The sequence below is a fragment of the Numenius arquata genome, chromosome 8, assembly GCF_964106895.1.
Source record: "Numenius arquata chromosome 8, bNumArq3.hap1.1, whole genome shotgun sequence".
Classification (NCBI taxonomy): Eukaryota; Metazoa; Chordata; class Aves; order Charadriiformes; family Scolopacidae; genus Numenius; species Numenius arquata.
The window spans coordinates 7,593,407-7,614,138 of record NC_133583.1 but is presented as its reverse complement, the minus strand read 5'-3'; the positions used below and the strand labels follow the sequence as shown (position 1 = coordinate 7,614,138).

At 40.7% G+C, this 20,732-nt stretch overlaps 1 protein-coding gene across 1 annotated transcript in view; it reads right to left on the bottom strand.

Moving 5' to 3' along the window:
* Nucleotides 1-6,619: 6,619 nt before the first annotated feature.
* Nucleotides 6,620-20,732, bottom strand: part of MAGI1 (membrane associated guanylate kinase, WW and PDZ domain containing 1) — a 358,453-nt gene continuing 344,340 nt past the window's right edge. Inside the window, exons 18-23 of the mRNA XM_074152607.1 lie at nt 19,335-19,538; nt 14,781-14,871; nt 14,599-14,659; nt 13,486-13,629; nt 12,118-12,256; nt 6,620-8,455 (exon numbers count right to left, since the gene is read on the bottom strand). Coding sequence (XP_074008708.1) covers nt 7,755-8,455; nt 12,118-12,256; nt 13,486-13,629; nt 14,599-14,659; nt 14,781-14,871; nt 19,335-19,538 — 1,340 coding nt within the window. The 3' untranslated portion in view covers nt 6,620-7,754. The remainder of the gene's footprint in view (nt 8,456-12,117; nt 12,257-13,485; nt 13,630-14,598; nt 14,660-14,780; nt 14,872-19,334; nt 19,539-20,732) is intronic.

Genomic DNA, 20,732 nt, shown 5'->3' with positions numbered 1-20,732 from the left:
AAGAGTCAGGCTGATGAATGAAATCTTTAGTGAGCAGAGGGATATGAATTTTTGCAATACGCTGAAGCAATGCAATGGCAGAAGCAATGATGGTAAATATTAATACTAGTTACATACAGAGATTAATCTCTAAGATAGGCAGAAATTCAGGGTAAAATATATGAGTTGATGCAACGTCATAGGGGACAGCAGTGTTCATCGCTCTGCTCTCAGCAAAAGGAAGCAGCCCCCCTTACTTGGAGGTCTTCATGGAGGAGAACCCCTCTCCTGGCTGGGGGATGCCCTGGCGACACACTCAGGCACCCAGGAGGAACACAGAGCTGTGTCCACCAGTTTGTGCCACCGAATGCTGGGATAAATGCAGCCCAGCTGCCTCCGAGCCTCAGATGCTTCAGCTTCATGAGCAGCAGCTGAAAGCCACCAGCCGACCGTGATGCACCCTCCAGATACAGGGTCCCTCACGCAGGTTTGTTCCAGGCTCTAGATAATCAAAATTGCGTGTGTTGTCAAGTTAAGCACTTCAGAGCTGTTTATAGTTTGCATATTTTTGCATTGTTATTGCACAATTAAGCTGAAGACTTCCAGACCAAGCTGTCCCAGAAGCACAAGGAAATTCAGCAGTGGGCAATTTTCAATCCTGGTAATTGGTCAGAGGGAAAAAAAGAAACTGTTTGGGCCAATATGTGCCATGCATGCTAGGAAGGTGCAGTTAGCAGCTTCTTTTATTAAGAATTAAACCTTTTTCAGGGTATATTAAGTATGTATATTAAGTGACATCAAGCATCACTTGTATAAAATGATACTTTCCAAGGACCCTGAAGAATGGGTTCAGACTTTTTCTCTGAGGTTCCAGCAAGAAGATTTCTTTTTGATATCCCCAGCATTTTGTCTAAAACCACCTGTCCCATCCAGTTATCCTTTCAAACACAGAAGGGACTAGAGAAGGAAAACAGATGTCTGGTGCATCCTCAACAAGAATATAAGAAAGCATGACAAAAAAACATGTGCCATGTATTTTTTTTATGGCCTTTTCTGTTATTACTACCATGCTCATAACGTATACTGGGATCTTTAAACATCTTCAAACCATTCAGTAAATCATTTCCTAGAATAATGAATTCAGTACTGTGAATCAGCCACACAAATTTTACGACTTCTTTTAGTTTCTGTGTCACATCTGGAAACCCATTGGACGTGGTGCTTTGGTGCACCTTCAGAGAGTGATTCTCGGCTTTGTCTGAGGATGCCCTCTCCTCAGCTCTCCACGCCTGTGGTTAGGACCTCTCTTTCCACGGAGGAGCAGGAGCGGGACATGTTGACCGTGCCTGGTGCTGTACTGAACACCAGAGAAACCGCCTCGTGTTCTTGGAAGTGAGCCCTGCGTTACACAACTGCAGTTCAGGGGTTACAAAGGCAAGGGCTTTGCCAGCAGACTCAGCACTTCAAAGCAGTGGCAACAATTGCTGGATCAAACAGAGAGGAAAGAAGTTGCCTGTGGGTCCCCAAAGAAAACTGGAGTCTCAGAAGCAAAAACAGGATCCAGAAGAATCTTACTGAGAAACAATAAGGAAAAAACTGCTCATTTGTGTGGAACAAAAGCCTGAGTCCTCAAGAAACTCTCAAAGTTGCTTCCACATCCAATCAATATTTTCTCTAGCACATATGGAATGAGTCTCAGCCAACTTCCTCCCCCAGACATTCCTCTTTCTGACTATCCTTAGAAAGAAGCAAGACAGCTAATTCAACAAATCTCATTCATGCTTATGGGAGTCACCAGGCTTGGAAGGACAGTCTCACCATCCAGTTTTCTGGACTCAACGAATTACTGCAAACAAGCTCAGTCACAGACACATCCACGCATATGCTCTTAGCTCACAGCAGAGGCAAGGTAATGTCACAAAAGCTCAGTCCTCTAAGGACAGACAGAAAATCTGAAGACTGAGATTTCTGACAAGCGCAAAGCAAAGAAAGAGGAACTTTAAAGCTGCTTACAGATGACACAGGGGTGGAGATGAAGCCTGGTCTACAAAAGCCATGTAAGCAAGGTGGAATTCCTGTTCCATACAAGCCTGTTTTTTACAGTTAGCACTGAAGTCACATCAGCTTAGGAATGGCTGAAATAACCTTGTCTGAGGCACGATGCCAGCGATTTGGATTTACTTGAGTATGTCCAAAGAAAACACTCAGCTTAAGTACTTCTCTGCAGACCATTTTCTGGTCTTCTATCCCTCTTCCTGTACCAAACCTCCTCAAAAGTTCTCTTTTAAGAAACTATTTGCTGCAAAATTAAAGCTAATGAGACTCCTTGAAGAGATTAAACCTCTTCCATTTCACCCTCAACGTTGTGAGGCTCAGACAACCCTTTGAAATTGAGAATTTTCTATTCACGTGCTGCCAGAGAAGATTTGCTGCGGGTAACAGCCCTTTCTGCCTGCCCAGTCAGCAACATGGATGGTGGGGGCTCATCTCTGCTGCTTCAATTGAAGGACACACCATTTTAGCTCACATTATCATGGAAATCAGTTTATGCAGAGATGTCTGAAGTGGAAGGGCTGGGGCATCCACTTCTTTCCTCTGACTTGCCAGAGCTCATCTGCTGGTGCCTCTAGGCCCAGACATGCAAAGTCAGTTGAGCCCCAAAATCATAGAATCATAGAATGGTTAATGTTGGAAGGGACCTTAAAGATCATTGAGTTCCAACACCCCTGCCACGGTCAGGGACACCTCCCACTAGACCAGGTATCATCTGAAACGTGGGGGTAAATACTGGCTGAGCACTTGATTTTAATGGCATTTATACCCTAGTTGATAGGATGTGCTCAGGGCCTTGGCCACTTATGGGCATTTAATTGAGATTTCAGACAATTCTGCAGACAAATTCCTACATTTTGATATAATTTGTTGGTTTGTTTTAGAAACAATCCTGCAGTTCACAGAATTCCACCTGGGAAATAGCAAGGGTGCCAACTTTCTCTCCCAGGCCTCGGAAATATCCAGAAACAGTAACTTCAAATATTTCAGAAACTCTGCGTCCACAGCAATGGACTTGAAAACTTCAATGGCTGTTTATTATTCACGAGAGCATTTTAGGAGGTAAATTTCATATCACAGCATCCCGTATGTTAATTGCCAAGAGCTCATTTGAAGATGCGGTTTGAAGACCTCTTACAGGAATTTGGAAGAGAAGAGGATGCCCTAGAAAGTGAAGCCAAGTTTTTCCCAGTGTGTTGTGCAGGTACAACGCGATCTTGCTGTGATCTCCTGGCAATAAAGGCAGTGAGGAAAAAGAAATACAAACGCCTTAAATTCTGAAAAGCAGTCTTTGACTTGAATGACACACGTTTGTGTGTCAGATCGTCATATCATGGTCAATCCCAACCACTGAATTTCTACATGCATCAAGCAGCAGCTCTTGTGGCAGCACATATTTTGTACTCCTCTCTGTCCTGAAAACCCACAATTTTCCATTTGTATGACACTTTACTGCCTCTTCATTATATACCCAGGAAGCAATGCTGATGGATTAGCATCACATCCAAACCAGAAACTGGCATCATCTCAGACTCATGCGATTTACAACAACTGCTAAATAAATTGGGATATGTTTTTTTTAGTTCCTACTCTGCCTTTTTTAAAAATAAATCTTAAGAAAATACAATCCCAAAGGCCTAACAGGCACACATTTACAGATGGCAGCAGTGGGTCATAAATGACATCTTTTCCTGGTATTATTTATGAGAGCCAAATAAACTGAACATATTATGAGCCATTTATAACGTTCTTCAGTAGAACAGTCAGCCAAGAGACAGAGCTGAAAGCCTGTTGTAACAAAAGATATCAAAGTGAGGAGGAGAACAGTGTCTATAATTACTACTCTGGTGATAAAACAAGCACACTACAGCAGATGGATTTAACACAAGATCACTATTAAATAAAAGACTGGCTCGAATGCCAAGGAATGAATATTCAAGAGGGAGTGAATTGAGTGAAAGGGTATAAAGGCAGCAAATGTAGCTCAGCAAACCCAGAAGTTACTCGCAGCTCTAACCAAAAAGATCAAAACCCACATAGTTCTCCACACTGGTTGATCAGTCCCTCCGCAGACAAAAACCTTCAAGGTATTAATCAGCACTTATAAAAATGACAGGATTGAGCACAGAGGATCCCGACCATGTAACACTGATTAAAAAAAAGATGTAAAACTCAAACCCAAAACAAACCCCAAAACTAACAATACCAATTTGCAGAGCTTTTTCACTTACCACTTCATAAACTTTTCAGTTCTTCATCAGAAACACACTCTAATTCATCTTTTTGGCAGCTTCATGGTTGTAGAACATCGTTTGACAAAACATGAGTCAAGATGCAATCTAAAAAAAGGGTTTCTTTTCATTTTTAGAAGTTTTGAGAAATATTTTATGGTCAGAAGTAAGGCTGGAATTAATTAAAGTGAATAAGGCTGCACCATGGAATACGGAGCTGCAAATGCTCATGCTTTAGAGCAGGGCTCCAGCTCTCAGTGGGTTTGGAAGCACTAGAAAGGATGCCACCACTAACAAGGCATCTTGAATAACTTTTTTGTCAACTTGCAGTGTTTTTTAAATTAAATGTTTCTGTAAGATGTAATTTTGGTATTAACTATGTAATATCTTCTTTAGCTTAAGGCTCAACACTTCAAAGACACACTTCAAAAGCTTGAGACTCACCTAATCAGCTCTCTAAGACCATTTAAACTATGCTGTAACGTGAACAAGGAGAGGACAAACAGTAGTAACAGCAGAAGATACAAATTCAGAACCACCGTACACCAGTACAATACAAGTTCAGAGTAAAAAGGCATTGAACATCATAAAAGATTCAAACCTAAAATATCCAAACGCTTTCTCAGTGACCCAACCCCACCGCTAAAGACTCAGGCTGCGTCAGACAATTCCCTCTGCAGATGCTGTGATTGGAAATACAATCCATTCACCGGCAACACTCTCAAGCTGCCAGGACGCCCAGCAGGTTTGCTGAATTGTCAGAAAAACATATGAGTGGGGCCTGATAAACTACACAATATTTAAAAGTTATTTTAAAAATCTATGGAAGGTAAACAGTTTTGCAATCTGGAGCTAATAGTCTTTACACATTTTAAGATCTAAGGTATGCAAGACATAGTCTCAGTGATATATATATACACACGTGTGTATATATATACACACATATAAATACATATATATATGGCAACAACAATCTCAACAATGGCAATAGAGCAGTTGCTGCCTTATCTTGATTTTACACTGTTGCACGTGCTGATGTTATTATGAAGGACCAGTGATACAAAACCCAGATGTAGTAACAGACTCTGCTTCACCTAAACCCTTAGCTTCTGAGTATTTTGGGGAAGAAAATTTTATATTGGAAAACTGAGAATCTGTGCTTTAAGGCTTGTCGAATGATTAATTTAATGAACGGCCCTTGGAGACTGTAACCTATAGTTCACTAATTTAGACAGGGATGAGTAAGTAACGTTAAGGTGTGGCTCCTCCTTTATCTTATCACTACACTCTTCATATGCTTTGTATGGAAAACTTTATTTGATAATAAAAATAGCATTCACAGACTTTCTCCTTCTTTGTTGCTACATCATATACATAGTGTCTGTTCCAAGGAAAGAAGCTCATACTGGGTAAGTCCACATCTACTCAGACTAGTGTTATGTATAAACCAAATAAGTCAAATAAAGCTATGAACAATGTAGTATTTATATATGCATAGTGTTTTATAAAAAAGATTGGCCCACATACTGCTTTTCATCAACACAGAAAAGAGCATGATGTCTATAGCACATTGCAAGAAATGATGATTGAGGAACATAGACTGCATACAAGTGCTTAATAATACATAAGCAGGCCCACCATGAAGAAAGAAATGAAATTCAAACCAACAAAAGCTTTAGAATTACTTATATAGTCTCCCATTTTAAAACAGCTTTACATACCTGATTCAGTTTACATTAAAATATATCCCCTGAATCAATTTGTTCCATTTTCAGAAATATAAACACTTAATCACATTCCTCACAGCTAAATTTTGTCATAAATCCTCTTTTATACAAGAAAAAGGCAACAGTTTTGTTTTGTTTTTCCAACAGGCTCTATTAATTACAATTTAAACTGTACACACAATGATCGGCCATCTTCTTTCTTGGTTTTGTTTTTACAGTACCATGGCAACAACAGTGATAGACTTGCAATGCTTTTGTGTTCATATGGAAAATGTGAAACAGTATTACATGTACACACCAATGCACTGTAAAAAGCAGCAGTTTACTTTAGTGGTCCAACAGTAACGGCAAACATTTTGGCTCAGCTAGGCAGTAATCCATTAAAATCTTATACCAATACTACAGCAGACTTGCCACACAACTTGCAAATTTGAAAATACAACTTAGAAACTTGCAGGTTTTCCCTTTTGCTGCTGTTCTTAGATTCAAATTTACAGCATATAACCAGTATGGATAGGCTTCTACAACCAGCTTGTCCCACTGATTGCCTCTTTTTGCCTGTGGTTTTCCTTTGATACATCTCTTTTTTTTTTTTTTTTTCTTTTTTCCTTTTTTTTTTTTTTTCCCAGCAAGTGCACTCCTTTTGTCTCAGTAAGGATGAACCAGTAAAATAATAATAAAAAAAAAACTTTAAATAAAAAGCGAGAAGAAGAGAGAGCTTTTGGAATTTGGCAAAATAAGAGAAGCCCACTGGTTTTGCCTGAGCAGAAGGAATACACCTACTCCGAGAGAGAGGACTTTGCTCCCACCGCATTGTGCCTTGTCCCGGGATCCCGATCCCTTCCCTTGCTCCAAAGCAGACACACAATACCATGCATGCTCGGGTTGCTGTCCATATACATCTAGAAGATGAGCAGGGCTGCAGCGGCTGCCTTAATGAAATATCGTTAAATGTTGCTGAGGCTAATGAGAGATCAACAGTCTACGTTAGTGTGTGACACAGGCATGGTGGTTACCAGTCTTTCTGCCTTTGCGCATCCTGTAGAGGGGGCCTGAAAGTATAAACCGTTCACGGAACAAACTAGAAATTCCTTATCGTAAATCATCTTGTGCTGTGTGGGTTTGTATTTATTTATTTATTATTTATTATTATTATAAATATCCTTCATTGAAACAGTAGTCTCTTCAAACAGTTCTTGTAATTTTAGGAACATTTGTCTCTTTCTCTTTTAATTCCTTCAGCAGGAGCGCTCCATTCCTACTGAGATGAACAATTTTCTTCCTTCCCCACCCCCAACCCTTAAAAAATTTTCTACATACAGTGTAGCAGTGAGTCACTAGAGAACAGTCTGGATCAAATTATTCAAACTTGGTGATAAAATCCTTTGCCTATATTATATTACTGGCTACCCCCATTTACTATATTGGGGAGGGGGGGAAAGTAGCCCAATAAAGGAATTTTTCTTAAGAAATCTACAAAGAATGTAGAAACAAAATTTTTATAATCCTTTAGGACCAACATTTGGCAAGTAATTAAAAAAAAAAGAATACACTGAAAAATACTTTCTTTAATATTATACATCAGGCACAACACTTTTTTTGTTTTGTTTTGTTTTTTTTTAAGATTTCATCTGCATAAAAGGTTTGTAGGATGAGCAGGTGCCGGATGTCTCCTCGCCTGCGAAAGCCGGATGGATTCAGCTCCCACACTCTCTCCTCTGCTCCCATGGCGTGGGGAAGGCGACGGGGACCCCGCAGGAGCCCCTCAGATGCTGAGGTCGGTGCTGCACTCCTTGTACGGCCGCCTGCGCTGCTCGGGCGGGTGCCTGCGGCTCGGCTCCTGCTTCCAGCCGGGCTCTTCCCTCTCCCGGTGGCCAGCTCGCTCCTCCCGGAGCCGTCTGTCGGGCGACCTCTCCCTCCGCCGGTCAGATGACTTGGCCCGCCGGTCGAGGGAGTTCTCTCTTCTCCGATCGGGCGACCTCCTGGGCTCCGTGAGTCTCTCCAGCGACCGCCGGCGGCGGCCAGGCGACCGCTCCCTGCGCCTCTCGGGGGAGAGGTCTCTCCTCCTCTCGTGTCGCTCCCGCCTCTCCAAAGTGTTGTCGGCGCTCCTCGTCCCTTCCCTCCGCTTTTCGGGAGACCTCCTCTTCTGCCCGTTCACCACCGCCCTCTCCGGCTGCCTCTCGCGCCTCCTCTCCGGCGACCTCTCCATCCTCCTGCCTGGCACGTGGTCGTTGGTTTTAGAAGTCCCATTCCAAGTGTGGTGTTCATTGGGATGTCTGCTAAACTCTCTGCTGCCTTTTAGGTCTCTAACGTAAGTCCGCTTGTCCCCATGTTGTGATGATTTGTGAAGGTCTGGTGGATAACTGGACTCCGATGATGGGTGCTGCCGTCGGTCGGATGGCACGGGTTTCATTTCCGATACATTTTGTGAACCTGTGGCGGGACTGTTCCTGTCACTGCTGGGGTCTGAAAGAAAATAACAGCAAAGCGTTTGGTACCGATGCCTTCCGCGGCGCCGTGACACCACTTATCACTCTTCAGACTTCATTAGTGACAAAAACAAACAACTGTTAAAGCAGTCAGCGAGGGCTAACCGAAGCTTTTGTTAATTTAACTGCGAACAACGAGAGTTACACAGGTTAGTACTGGTGCTGCTCTGTTCGTTAGCCGTGTTTTGGTCCAAGCCGATATCATCTTTATGCTCTTCTGGTCATGGGGCATTTTACATTTTCCCCAAGCCCAAATCATAATGTTTCGGTTACACTACTTTCTTTCCAGTGGGAAAAAAAAAAAAATATATTGTAGTTCAGGTTGTTGGCGGTTTTTTGAAGTTTCCAATAAGAAGGGCCTTTAGAAAAGGATTTTTTTTTTTCTAAGTCTTTTGAAAGAATTGCCTTCCAGGTGTGGGAGGCATTGTTTCAAATAGCAGAAAAGGTACAGAAAATAGAATTGATTATTAAGTTTTCACCTTGTAAAATAACATTTTGAAGGTGTGAGAATTAGACTGTAATTGTGCAATTTCCATTTCATTTAAGACATTACTTAATCTCACTTAGTTCTACCGTGTTATGAAAAGGCCTAAGGTAGATTTTGGTTTTGCCACAATGATTCGAACAATGATGACAAAAGTTATGATTTTTTCATATCAAAGCAATGGAAAGATATTGTAATATGTAGGATGGCTTTGATTAAAACCTAATCTCCAGTTCATTATTTTTAATGTAGTATTTCAGGTAAAATACAGCTGAGCTACCTCTGCGAGACAACTGCAAAGCAGAAGGAAAAAACCCAACCCCAAAACTAAAAAGCCAGCCCTGCGCTGTAGCTAAGCTACAATTACCCACGTCATTTGTAATGGATGTTTATGAATGATTCATTATAGACACGGCAAACATTAAAGTAGCTGCACTGACTTAATGCGAGCGTTGCTTTTATTTGCTTATTATTGTCTTTTTTAAAGCAACTTCTGCAGAGCAGCTCGGCGGGCGCTCGCTATGCTTCCTGCAGGCTTCCTGCCGCTCGCACCGAGACACCCACCTCAAGGTGGGCTACCCTGATGGCAACGACTGAAAACCCTCACAAACACTTGTGGGGACAGATTTTTTTATTTTCTGGTTTTCTCCTTTGTGTCTTCCCTCCCCCCAGCCCAAACACTCTACATGCTCTCTCCTCCTGCCACCACGCAAAGCGTCTCCCATTTGGTGGCTCTGTCATTCCTTAGCTTGGGAGGGTCGGTGTGTGCATGGGCCATGAGTTTTGTGATGTCCAGGTGAAACCCGTGTTGCAACTCACGTGTGTGCATTTTTGCTTATTAGCTTTTTTCAGGCAGCAGCTGGGGACCACACCGCTTTTCCGTGGCTGTAAGCACGTGGCTTGCAGCAACCTGGCTACCGCACAAGGTACAAGCGAGGTTTAAACGTGTCCTGTGGTGTACTTACAAGTCAGGGGACGCAGGGTGCTCGGAATGAACTGCTGTACATATAAAATATAGCAAAGCGGAAAGCAATGTGAGGGAATTAGGCCACAGCACAAAAACACCTAATATTGATTTTAGCTACAAACCGTAGTTTGATTATGGCCCATAAGGTAGAAGCAAGACTCCCCGAGCTTGTCATTTCTCATACATGCAGCGATATTAGGAGGTATCATCGCTGAGGAAGGAAGAGCCCAGCACCAAGAAAAGTAGGAGAAAGAGAAAGAGAAAAGTAGAAAATTTAGATTCCCTATAATAAAGATGAAAGAAAGAAAAATCTTCATATTTTATCTTAGAATAAAGAAAGTTTATTTTTCCAGTCAGATTGTCTAGGCTTCACCCAAATATAAGGCTGCAAAGACAGCAGTTGTTATTATCGTGACATAAAGAGACATCTAAGAGGTGATTCAATAACCCAGACAACGAGAGCATCCATTCTAAAAGACAGCTGGAACAGCGACACAGAATGTCATAGAAAAAACATTAACAATCAAACAACAACGAAAAATAAAGTCCACCAGAGACCACAACATTAAAAATAAGTACAAAACTCATTACAAAAATATACAGCCTCATAGAGAAGCACGTTCCAATCGAGTCAGAAAAATATTGGAACTTAACATTATTAGAGGAACCATTTGCGACTGCAGCGAACAGAACGAAGAGAGGAAGGAGTCCCAAATGTTACAAGGATATTCTTTACAGTAGTGCAACCCCTGTATATTAAATCCTTGCTTGGAGAATGAACGTTTAGTGGTTTAGCATTAGCCAAAAGAAAATTGGTGGTGGATTTCCATCCTCAGTGCAACAGACATATGCTTTGAGAAGTGAAGCACTTAATTTACAGGGTATTTATGCAGTCTAGCATATGATACAGTACTGTACATCCAAAGGAGTATAGGAAAAGACAAAAGTAGAAAGAACATTACAGAATTTCAGTGCCATCATTGAACCTTCTGGTGTGCTATTTATATTACAGAAGTGTAAACCCACAACTTCCCTTCCATATTGTTCAACACTTCAATTGTTTGTTGGTTATACTCTGAATTGGTCATTTAAAGTTAAATAATGAACAGAGTGAGGAGAAACTCTCCAATGTGGTACAGCAAATGAAAAGAAAATCTAGTTCATAAATTGTGCAAAAGGGTTTTGTTTCTGATATTAGGACATGGAGTGAATGATAAACACAGAACTTACTGACACAGAAATAACCCAAATACGGGGAGAAAAGTATAAAGGACATCCCTTCAATCATCAGTTTCTATAGAAACCTCAAAGACCTTTGGTTGGGAGTAGCCCTCCATCGAGGGCACAATATTTGATAATTATCTCAAATAAATAAGACATAATTATAATATTAAATAGTGTGCTAAGTTAAGCCACCCAGCAATCCAACCTCCGGGGGAAGAAAAGGAAATCTAATGCAATTCTTAGTAAGAAACGAGGTTGGAATGTTTCCCCCAAGACAGACACGAGAGCACCTTTTCATAACCTCCTCACCTTTTCAGACCTTACAAATTAACTAGTTGAAACCAGCAGACAGTTTAAGAGGGGAGAAAAGGGCTCAGGAGGCCAAATCAATATATTTTTGCAGTAAAGCTTTTTTTTTCCTTCTTTTTCTTAAATAACTTTATAAATATTTACATAAATATTAAGGGAAGGCAAAAATCTCATAAGCCATCTCGGCATTCATGTCTATGGATACAGACAGGAACTAAGAGAAAAACCTAACAAAAAAAAAAAAAAATCACTGCTTCAGAATAGTAACTCAGGATCCCAGTTTTTGCATTGATAGTAGAGACCTATTTGAAACAACAATTCAGCCGCTGAGAAACAGTTTGGCACAGTTCAATAACATTCCTTGTTTGGCTGGACAAGACAATAAGGTTTGTTTTGTTTTGTTTTCCTCTCTGATCACCAAAAATACTGCTATGATGATCTTGCCTTACACTGCGCCCCAAGTCCATGGAAGCAAGCAAAGGATGAAATGTGTAGAAAATTCAGCACAAGCGAGGCAATTAACCATATGTTGCAAAGGTTGGTAAGACACTGGTGAGAAAGGAAAATAAAAAAGAATTCCCGCTTCAGATCTTGAGACATATCATTCATGGAGTGATGCCAGGGAAGAAAGGAATGTTTTCATAGTTTGACCCACCATATTCTGGGACAGAGCCATCTCCACGTTTCAGAAACAGGCGGACCCTGCGGCCACCATTTTTAATCAGTTCGATGACCCGAGCGTGCTTCATGTTCTTGGTAGTTTCTCCGTTGATCTCTAAGATTTCATCACCGATCTGTCAATGCAATAGAAGAAAAGAGTCTAAGATTATAAACAAGCCCCCACGAGGGTCACCACCAGCACACCACAAGACAATGGCCACAGCAAAGGTGGAAGAACAGCTATGCACCAGGTGAAGCTAAATATGCCCAACTCCTTCCCATGACAAGCCACAAAAACCGGTGTAGGGGCCTGGGACTTCAAGATGACAGGGAAAGCTTAAGGTATCAAAATATTTCATTGCTGTTCTGTAAAACCACATTGCATCCCTGTATTGCTCAATAGCTAGAGCTGTGTTAGAACTGGTGTTATTTTATTTTATTTTGATTATTTGTAATCAAAATTATTTGGTCAAAGAGGTTGGTTGTTTTACAGTCTGCTGTAACTGGAATGTTCAAGTTGCTTTTTCAGGTCCATTTCTCACTTGGATATAGATACCTATTAAGAACCAGCAAAGCTGCTTTTGTAAATATAAGAATTTATCAGGATAGGAAAACAGGTCTTGGAAGAGCCTGTCAAAGCATTGACTTCCACAGGGCAGCACTGATTTATTTTCATCAGCAAAAATTTTGGACCTATAAATCTACCCCTAGCAAAAGAATTTTGAAAATGCCCTTTGCATGATATATCTGGAGAAGAAAAAGACATATGCAGTAAAGTTATAACGCATTCTCTAACAGAGAAGCAAGGAGTACATAAAACTTGTCAATTTATTTTTTCTATAGGCATTTTATAACATATGCCCTTGTCATAATGCTTATAATTTAGCTGATGTTTGAAGTTAACAGTTAATACTGATCAAGAACTAAATTACAATTTTATAACCCATGGGTTAATATACGTGCTCTCTGCCCACTCTGCCCGCTAGCAGAGGAGAGGATCAGGTGGGACACCTCAATTCTCCATGCACGGCTGTAGCTTTAGAAGGGCTGACAAAGATTGTGGCTATTACATTTTCATTGCTACACGGATCTTTGTTAGGCTTTAAAAGTCAGATTATGTATTAGAATTTGGAAACCTGGGATGGAACAAGGGAGTGAATTCTTCCAATGCACACACACTGCTACAGAGTGTGTACAAAGAGTGACAGAAGCCATTGACAGAAATAAATAGGAACCTCTGCTCCTTTCAGTTAACATTTAATTTTCCTTTTAGCTGGCACGGCAGAAGGTGTGCCTGTAAGGGAGAGGCAGCAAAGTCAGCTTATTGCAAAGAAAGGTGTTTGTTAAATCTGTTTGTGCATACCCTCATCTTCCCACATCTCTCAGCTGGACCATCCTCAGCTAGCCGCAACACGTACAGATCCATATTGTACTCCCGGCCACCTCTCAGGCTAAAGCCAAACCCTTTGGCTCCTCTTTCCAACTCAACAGTGTAAAAATCTTGGTCCTGCTGGAGGGAAGACAACATATGCGCAATTAAACAGGAAGTTAAATGCTGCTCTACTCTCATTTTGAAATTATTCAATCAATGAGCATTATTAATTTTGTTACTTATAATGAAAAAAAAAGAAAATTAGTTGAGTTTTCACACACAGACTAGGATTTCTTGCTTCCTCAGGCTTCATACTGCAATTTGGAGTGCTGGCAGTGGTCTGCAAAAGACTGTTTGAATGCTTGGCCATGTCCCATGCGTTTTTAGGCACCTCTGTCATACACCACCCCCTGTGCCCATGCAGAAAGGTGCAACCTCTCTTCCAGTGCCAGGCTTTAGCTAAATGTCTAACAGGACCTGGGATGAGTCTATACCATGGTGCTGGCTTTTCCTTTTTGCTACCACCTCATCTATTCCCTTATAAGAAGTTCAGAAGCACACGCATTGTTCTTCACAAATGCTGCTAGTGTAAGGTTGTTTTGAAACCCTTAATGGAAGAAGTTACTTCTGGGATGGCCAGTGGCAAGGAAAGATAACAGTGAGACAGATAATCTCTCTAATAATAGCTGGAACACTCCAGCTATTGCCCCTTATTAGGTTTTGCTCTTTTTTGTCCTTTGAATTTATCATTTACACACACCAGTACTTTCGGGAGAGGTCCCTCAAAACATACAACCCAATAAACAAACACATAAATTATTACTGTTGTAAAAACACCAGCTTTTTTGCTTTTTTGCTTTTTTTTTTTCCTCCCTAAAAGTCTTGATGAGAATGTGTTGGAAATGTTTGGAAATGTTTCTCAGCTGAACCAACGGCAACACATGCTAAGAAACTCATCAGCAAATTCCTCTTTCTCCAGCAAACAGACCGAGGGAGAACAACCTCCCAGTAGGATTTTTCAAAGGAAATATTTGAACACAGCCCTCAAGCAGATTGGAAGAAACAGTCTGTGGTAAACAAAACAATTAGAAAGATACTCCTTACCTGCGCTGCTTGGGGTGGTTTGAAATCAAACTGAGATTCCTGCTTTGGTTTGGTGGTGTTCCTGCTGTAATGAATAAGAGAAAGAGGGAGAGAGGAAAAACAGAGCTCATGGGATGTGAAGATGATCAAGAGGTAACTGAAGAGCGAGCATGTCAACATGCTCTCAAGGAAAACAATCTGACCTGGTCTCCTGTGGTATTTGCTGAGGAGTATGTGTGGTTGTAATTGTAGCAATTTTTTCTGCATTGGTCAATAAAGTAGCATTGGAGGATTCTGCAAAATAAATTTTTTTTTCATTATGAGTGAAAACCATTGGCTATACACTGAAAATAAACAAGTTTTCCAAAGGTATTTCACTGGAAAGCATCATTATGTTGGTTTTAAATAACTTGAGATTGGCTCAAATGTTTTAAATCCAAAAATTAACAGGATAAAACCTAAGCTAAGTCATAGTAATTATGTATATGAAGCTGTACAATCAACTGGAAAAAGAAAAGAAAAAATAAATAAAATTGGGAAATCTGGATTAGAAACACCTCTGACCATTAGGCACACTCAGAATGAAGACTGACTTCTGGAGGAAGGGTTGAAGACAGATTTGTCCATTGTCTAACGACATGAATTCCAATCATTAAAGTCTCCAAATATGGTAGGTTGGCTGGATTAATTTTATAGTAGCAATAACTATTCCATGGATTATAAACTTAGCAGTGCTTCCTCTATCAGAAACTGCAATCTTTAGTAGGATTGAGATGTGATTTATCTAATACCTCACAAGGTGATATTGAATGTGGCTAAAACCCAAACTTGCTGAAACCCATCTTTGAAACACAACCCGTTGCTGCCTGAGCACTCAAAGCTGCACACAGGGACATGGAACCACCTCTACCAAATGCATCAGCAGCTCTGGGTACCGTTTACAGAAGGGCTCAGCAAGAGAATACTGAAAGCAGGATTAACTTCAAAACTCAATTTATGCGAAGGTAAAGGGCATAACTCAGCCCAACATCAGCTCGTGCAAATGCCATATTTCTCTATGCACAGAAAGAGGTGCTTCCAGGAGAGGTCCTCTCTCCTGCTTCACAAAACTGGGAAGGGAGTTTCTGTAGGCACGACTGAAAAGGGACTATTTTGGTGTCCCTCACAGTACAGAATGGCAAAACAGTCTCCTTGCCATTTTGGAACTTGATAAAGACTTCAATAAGACCAGAGTTAACCCAGAACTCATTTAAAATTCTGCCTAAAATTAAGGCCATGTACCTTGTTTCTTGACTGAATTTCTCTATTTCCAATCCTACTTTAAAAAAAAAGCCACCATCAGACAACAGCAACAAAAAACGGGTGGAAACATCTGGCTCTCCAACATAAAATTACAAGGTCTTCTACCCTGCCCTTTTTTGCCTCTTAAGCTCCAGGCATCTGGTAATTCATTTTATTGACTATGGAGAAATCTGCCATTATTAAACAGAGTCCAGCTGTAATACAATACCGCAGAAATGGGAGATTTTTTGCGTGAATTAAGGAGAGGTGGTGGTCATAGGCTTATTTGGTCCTGGGAACTTATTTCATTTCATGGATTTATTTTAACTGTGAAGGAATCTAGATGAGGTGAAGGCTCTTCCTTTCTGTAGCTAGTGCATGTCAAGGGAAACTCAGGAAAAGGGAAAGAGAAAAAAGAAGAACCATTTAAACAGATGGGTACAACGAGAGCACAGCTCCTTTGCCTGCAGCACTGTGCCCAAGCGAACATCCCCAAACCCTGAGCATATGGAGCTGTAACATCTTCCAGACCAGAGCTGGCTTGTGTTCAGCGGCTCAGAGAGGGAGAGAGGCTCCTGGGTCTGCCTGCACCTCTCCGGGTAGGCATGAGCAAAACATGCCCTTGTGAGAACGTGCCGCTGGCTTGTGTAAGGAGCCGTGCCTCTGTGTGCTTACACTGTTGGAATTTAAGAAATAATTCTGTGTATTTTGTAAAGATGCCCTGATGCTAAAATTGGTCTCCAACATAAGAAGGCCGTGAAACATGGTTAAGTGCTCTGGATTCATCCAGAACAAAAGCCTCTGAAATCCTCCACAAATATTTGGAGATCAGATGAAGATGGGCTTCAAAGAGAATGCAAGATTCCTACCCCTTAGTAGGTCACACTAAGAATACCAAGTAGAGCAACAACACATCTTTGGTACAGATGTATCTTCACACCACTGTACTGCATCTATCTTTAGCCCACCCTATCCCATGAGTCAGGAGTTGTGCATAATTTTGCTAGCTTTTTAGCCACGGGTTTGGGACGCGTGCCAGCCACCATGCAAAAGTGGAACAGAACACAAATACAAGAAAAATTATCTCTAGCAGAATTACACTTGTACTTTCTAAATCCTATGTATTTCATTGATTCTTTGCCCTGTTCTGCCCTAGAACACTCAGACACCAACTAAATGCCTCATCTAAGCTTGTCATCTTTCAGCTCTCTGTATCCTTGCATCAGCTGGTAGCACGTTAAACTATCGTAATTTCGTTGCAAATACACTCCTGCAATGGTCTACGCCAATGAGCTGGTGCAAGACTTATTACAAAGCAAAAACCCTTTGTGTTTTTAATAATGTTAGAAGAGATTAGCAATGTGAGTTTATTGTGAGTCTTGTGGTGAGCCTTAGTTTCACATTTATCCAAGAAGCACGGCTTCTGATTTATTTCTGCCTCCCCCTTTAAGTACACTATCAGACCATTTATATTTACCAAAAAAGCACCTCAAAAACAACAAAAAGAAAACAACAAATCAACAAAAGCACCCAAAGACAACAAAAAGAAAACAACGTTAAGGCAAATTTCTTAGATCTCATGTGTTTTAGAGCAAAACTCTCAGCGACTTTGAATGTCTGGTCTTACTGGCTTTTGGAAATTAAATGGAGGTAATATTATGCAGAGTTGGCCATCTGACTTGGAATTTCAAAGGGACAGTAAATAAAAAGATCTGAAGTCTGCATTGCTACGAGAGAAAAGAGATGACTCCTTCCCTAAATTACAGCTTTCCAACTTCTCTAGGAATACCTGACATTAGTCACAGCTATAGATCTCCGTTCTAACCTAAGCAATTTAACATGGTCTTTTGCACACATATTTGCATGAGCAAGACTGGGCAAGCATTCACATCAGGAGGCTATGCTCCTCTTAAAAAATCTTAAATCATTCAAAAGATTATATATTTCTTATATATTTTTGCCCTTGAAAAAACATAAATATATTTATTCAAAGAGTCACCTCCCTTGATTTTGATCAGATACCAAAATACAGGTAATGAACAATTCTTCTCCCAGTTTACTTTCCAAAACTGGCATGCACAGGGCAGCTCAGATGTTAGCCTGATTCACAGCCATTTTATTATTCATGAATAGTCAATTTGCTGGAAGCGGCAAAGGATCATATACCATTTGACCTGGTAGCTACTAAACAGTAGGAAAATAAAGCCTTTAAGCAAAACAGATTATCCTAAACAGAAATAATTTATAACCAGATCATTTTTCAACTTGGTCTGTTTTTACAGAGAGCACAATCATGCTCTGTGGGGTAACAATATCCATGTTTCAGATTAGAAAGTGTGAGAATTAGCAACTACTAAATGTTTCTCACTGGAAATCGCATCACATAACTTCTTCATTCTGCTTTACAAGTACCAGGTTCAATTCAGCCATACTTTCCCAACCTCTCCTTCAAACTTAATCATGCTTTCTCTATACTTAACTGAATGCAAATGAAGTCCCGTACAACTCTAAGAAATGCTCTTTAGCACTGTATAAGAGCCATCAAATCTTATACCCGTGGATTCAGCTTAAAAAGAGAGCAACGTAAAAGGATTTCTGCTTAACGAGTTCTCCCTATGAACCCATCCATGGCAGAGCAGGACAATGAACAAACAAAATATTTAGAATTTAGAATGACACCAATTTTAGTTCTGCTACAGATATTTTACATATATTTCTGCTCTGTTCCTATTTGGCATTACAGCTAGGGATCGATTTAATGAAACTGATATATGACACAGATCCCTATTTTTAATGACCTGAAACTAGTACCAAGCATCAGCATATTATTAGGGATCCTGCACGTTCCCTCTGATCTGAAACAGTGAGATCTTGTCCAGGGTAACTCTTACAACAATCAGCTGCAAGCACAGAGCAGCTCCAGAGCCATCACCACTTAACAAAGTCATTTCAAAATGTACTGAGCTCGCTCCCAAAGCAACTTACCCGGAATAAAACCAAATCTTCTTTTCAAACAGCTTAAAACATGACAAAGTGTTTATCCCTTTCTGTGATCTCTTTACTCTATAGCCTGCTTGTGTATATACAAAGCTTCAGGAATCCCACATATTAACAAGTGATTCCCACATATTCTAAAGCTGCATTATTATCCTAAGAATCAAATCAAAGTGTACCGAGATATGCATCAAATTTACAGAAGACCATTTTAAGGAGGTAAGTGGAAGAACATGATAGAATGGAGTGTTATTTTTTTAATGAAGAATCAGCACCTCCTTGTTTTAAAAAAGAAGTCCCATTTCTACAGAAAGAAGCAAAAAATAAAGCTATGGAAGACTCACAATCTCCCTCACCGCTAATTCCCAAAGCAGGAGTGGAAATTGAGTCCTCCATGACTTTGCAGCTCTGACTGATGCAAAAAGCCCGGGAACAAAACCAATGAGAGGGTCAGATAAGACAGCAGGAAACATATACTTTACCATCTCCCGGAATGATGCGCAGGGTAACGGTGTTTCCCGCTTCCTTAATGAGGTTGACGATGTCTGAATGCGACTTGTTGGTGATGGAGCACCCATTCACAGCCAAGATCCGATCGCCTACTTTCAGCTTGCCACAGCGGTCTGCGGGACTCCCTTCAATTATCCGACCTATTTTGTGAGGCATGGCCACACATGCATTTCCCGCTTTTGTATTGGTTTAGGGGTTGTTTTTGTTTTGTTTGGTTTTTGTTTTGGTTTTTAATTGTTTACACACGTGGGAATATGGTGAAGGGGAAAAGGAGAAAAAGGGTTGAAAAGGGAAAGAGAAGGTTAAGGGTTAATTAATTAATGCATCAAGCAAAAGTTATTATAGGATAGCTTTGCTGCCAGTGTTCAAAACATTGGCAATCAACTAGTACGAGTGCACAATACTTATTTTACAAAAAGGTGTTTTGTTAATCACTCAAAATGCCCCCCGCCTTGATTTCTGTTAATAAATGATGAGATTTTTTTTATAGACTACAACTGCACTTAACAGCCCCATCATAACCCAAATCCCCATTTTATTTTTGAACAAAAAAAGATTGGAACTGTTTGTAGAAAACACAACCTTCCTCCTCCAAGATTACAACAGTGTCAGCCTCTCTAGTCTTTCCCTAAGTCAACCGCTGCTCAAGCTTCTGCCAATGTTTTGTTCTTTCTCAGTTCAGAAAGATAAAATTTTTCTAGGCCTAGGAGGGAGCGCGACTCCCTTTCTACCACGAAGACCCGATCTATCAGTGCTGCATGGGGAAGCAACACGAAACGGTTTTCTTCCATCATGAATAAGGTACTACCAGGGAAGGTACAGGACCACTACAGATGGGCCAAGACTGACAAAGGTAACCTGTTTGGTGCAGGCATCCACCTCAACCTCTGTTAACCCTTCCCCTTTTATGATCTTACATGGCATCAGGATGGGAGCAGGGAAGGAATAAGGACCTCAGATACCTCTAAAACCACACACAAAACCATTGAGATGTCTGACACACAGAGCAAGAGCACTTTAGGATGAATGTGTTTTGGAGACAAAACTCTCCTCCAGTTCCATGCAATTGCTTGTCCCAAAAACACAGGATCGTCCATAAAATGCAGAATTGGGACACAGGGGCTACATAGCTTCTCTCAGATATAAATCCATTGGGCTTTTGTACGGCTTCCTTACATGGGCAAGAAGCCCTCGGGCAGGCAGGACATGGTTGAAACCATGAGGTATAGACAGTGGTCATCTAACACTTTGCATCCACAATACATTCACCCTCAAGATACACTCTCCCATCTGTGCTATAGTTTCTGTTTGCTTAGTAGTTTTAGAGATATACACATGACAACACTAGAAAGACCATAAAGAAGAAAAGG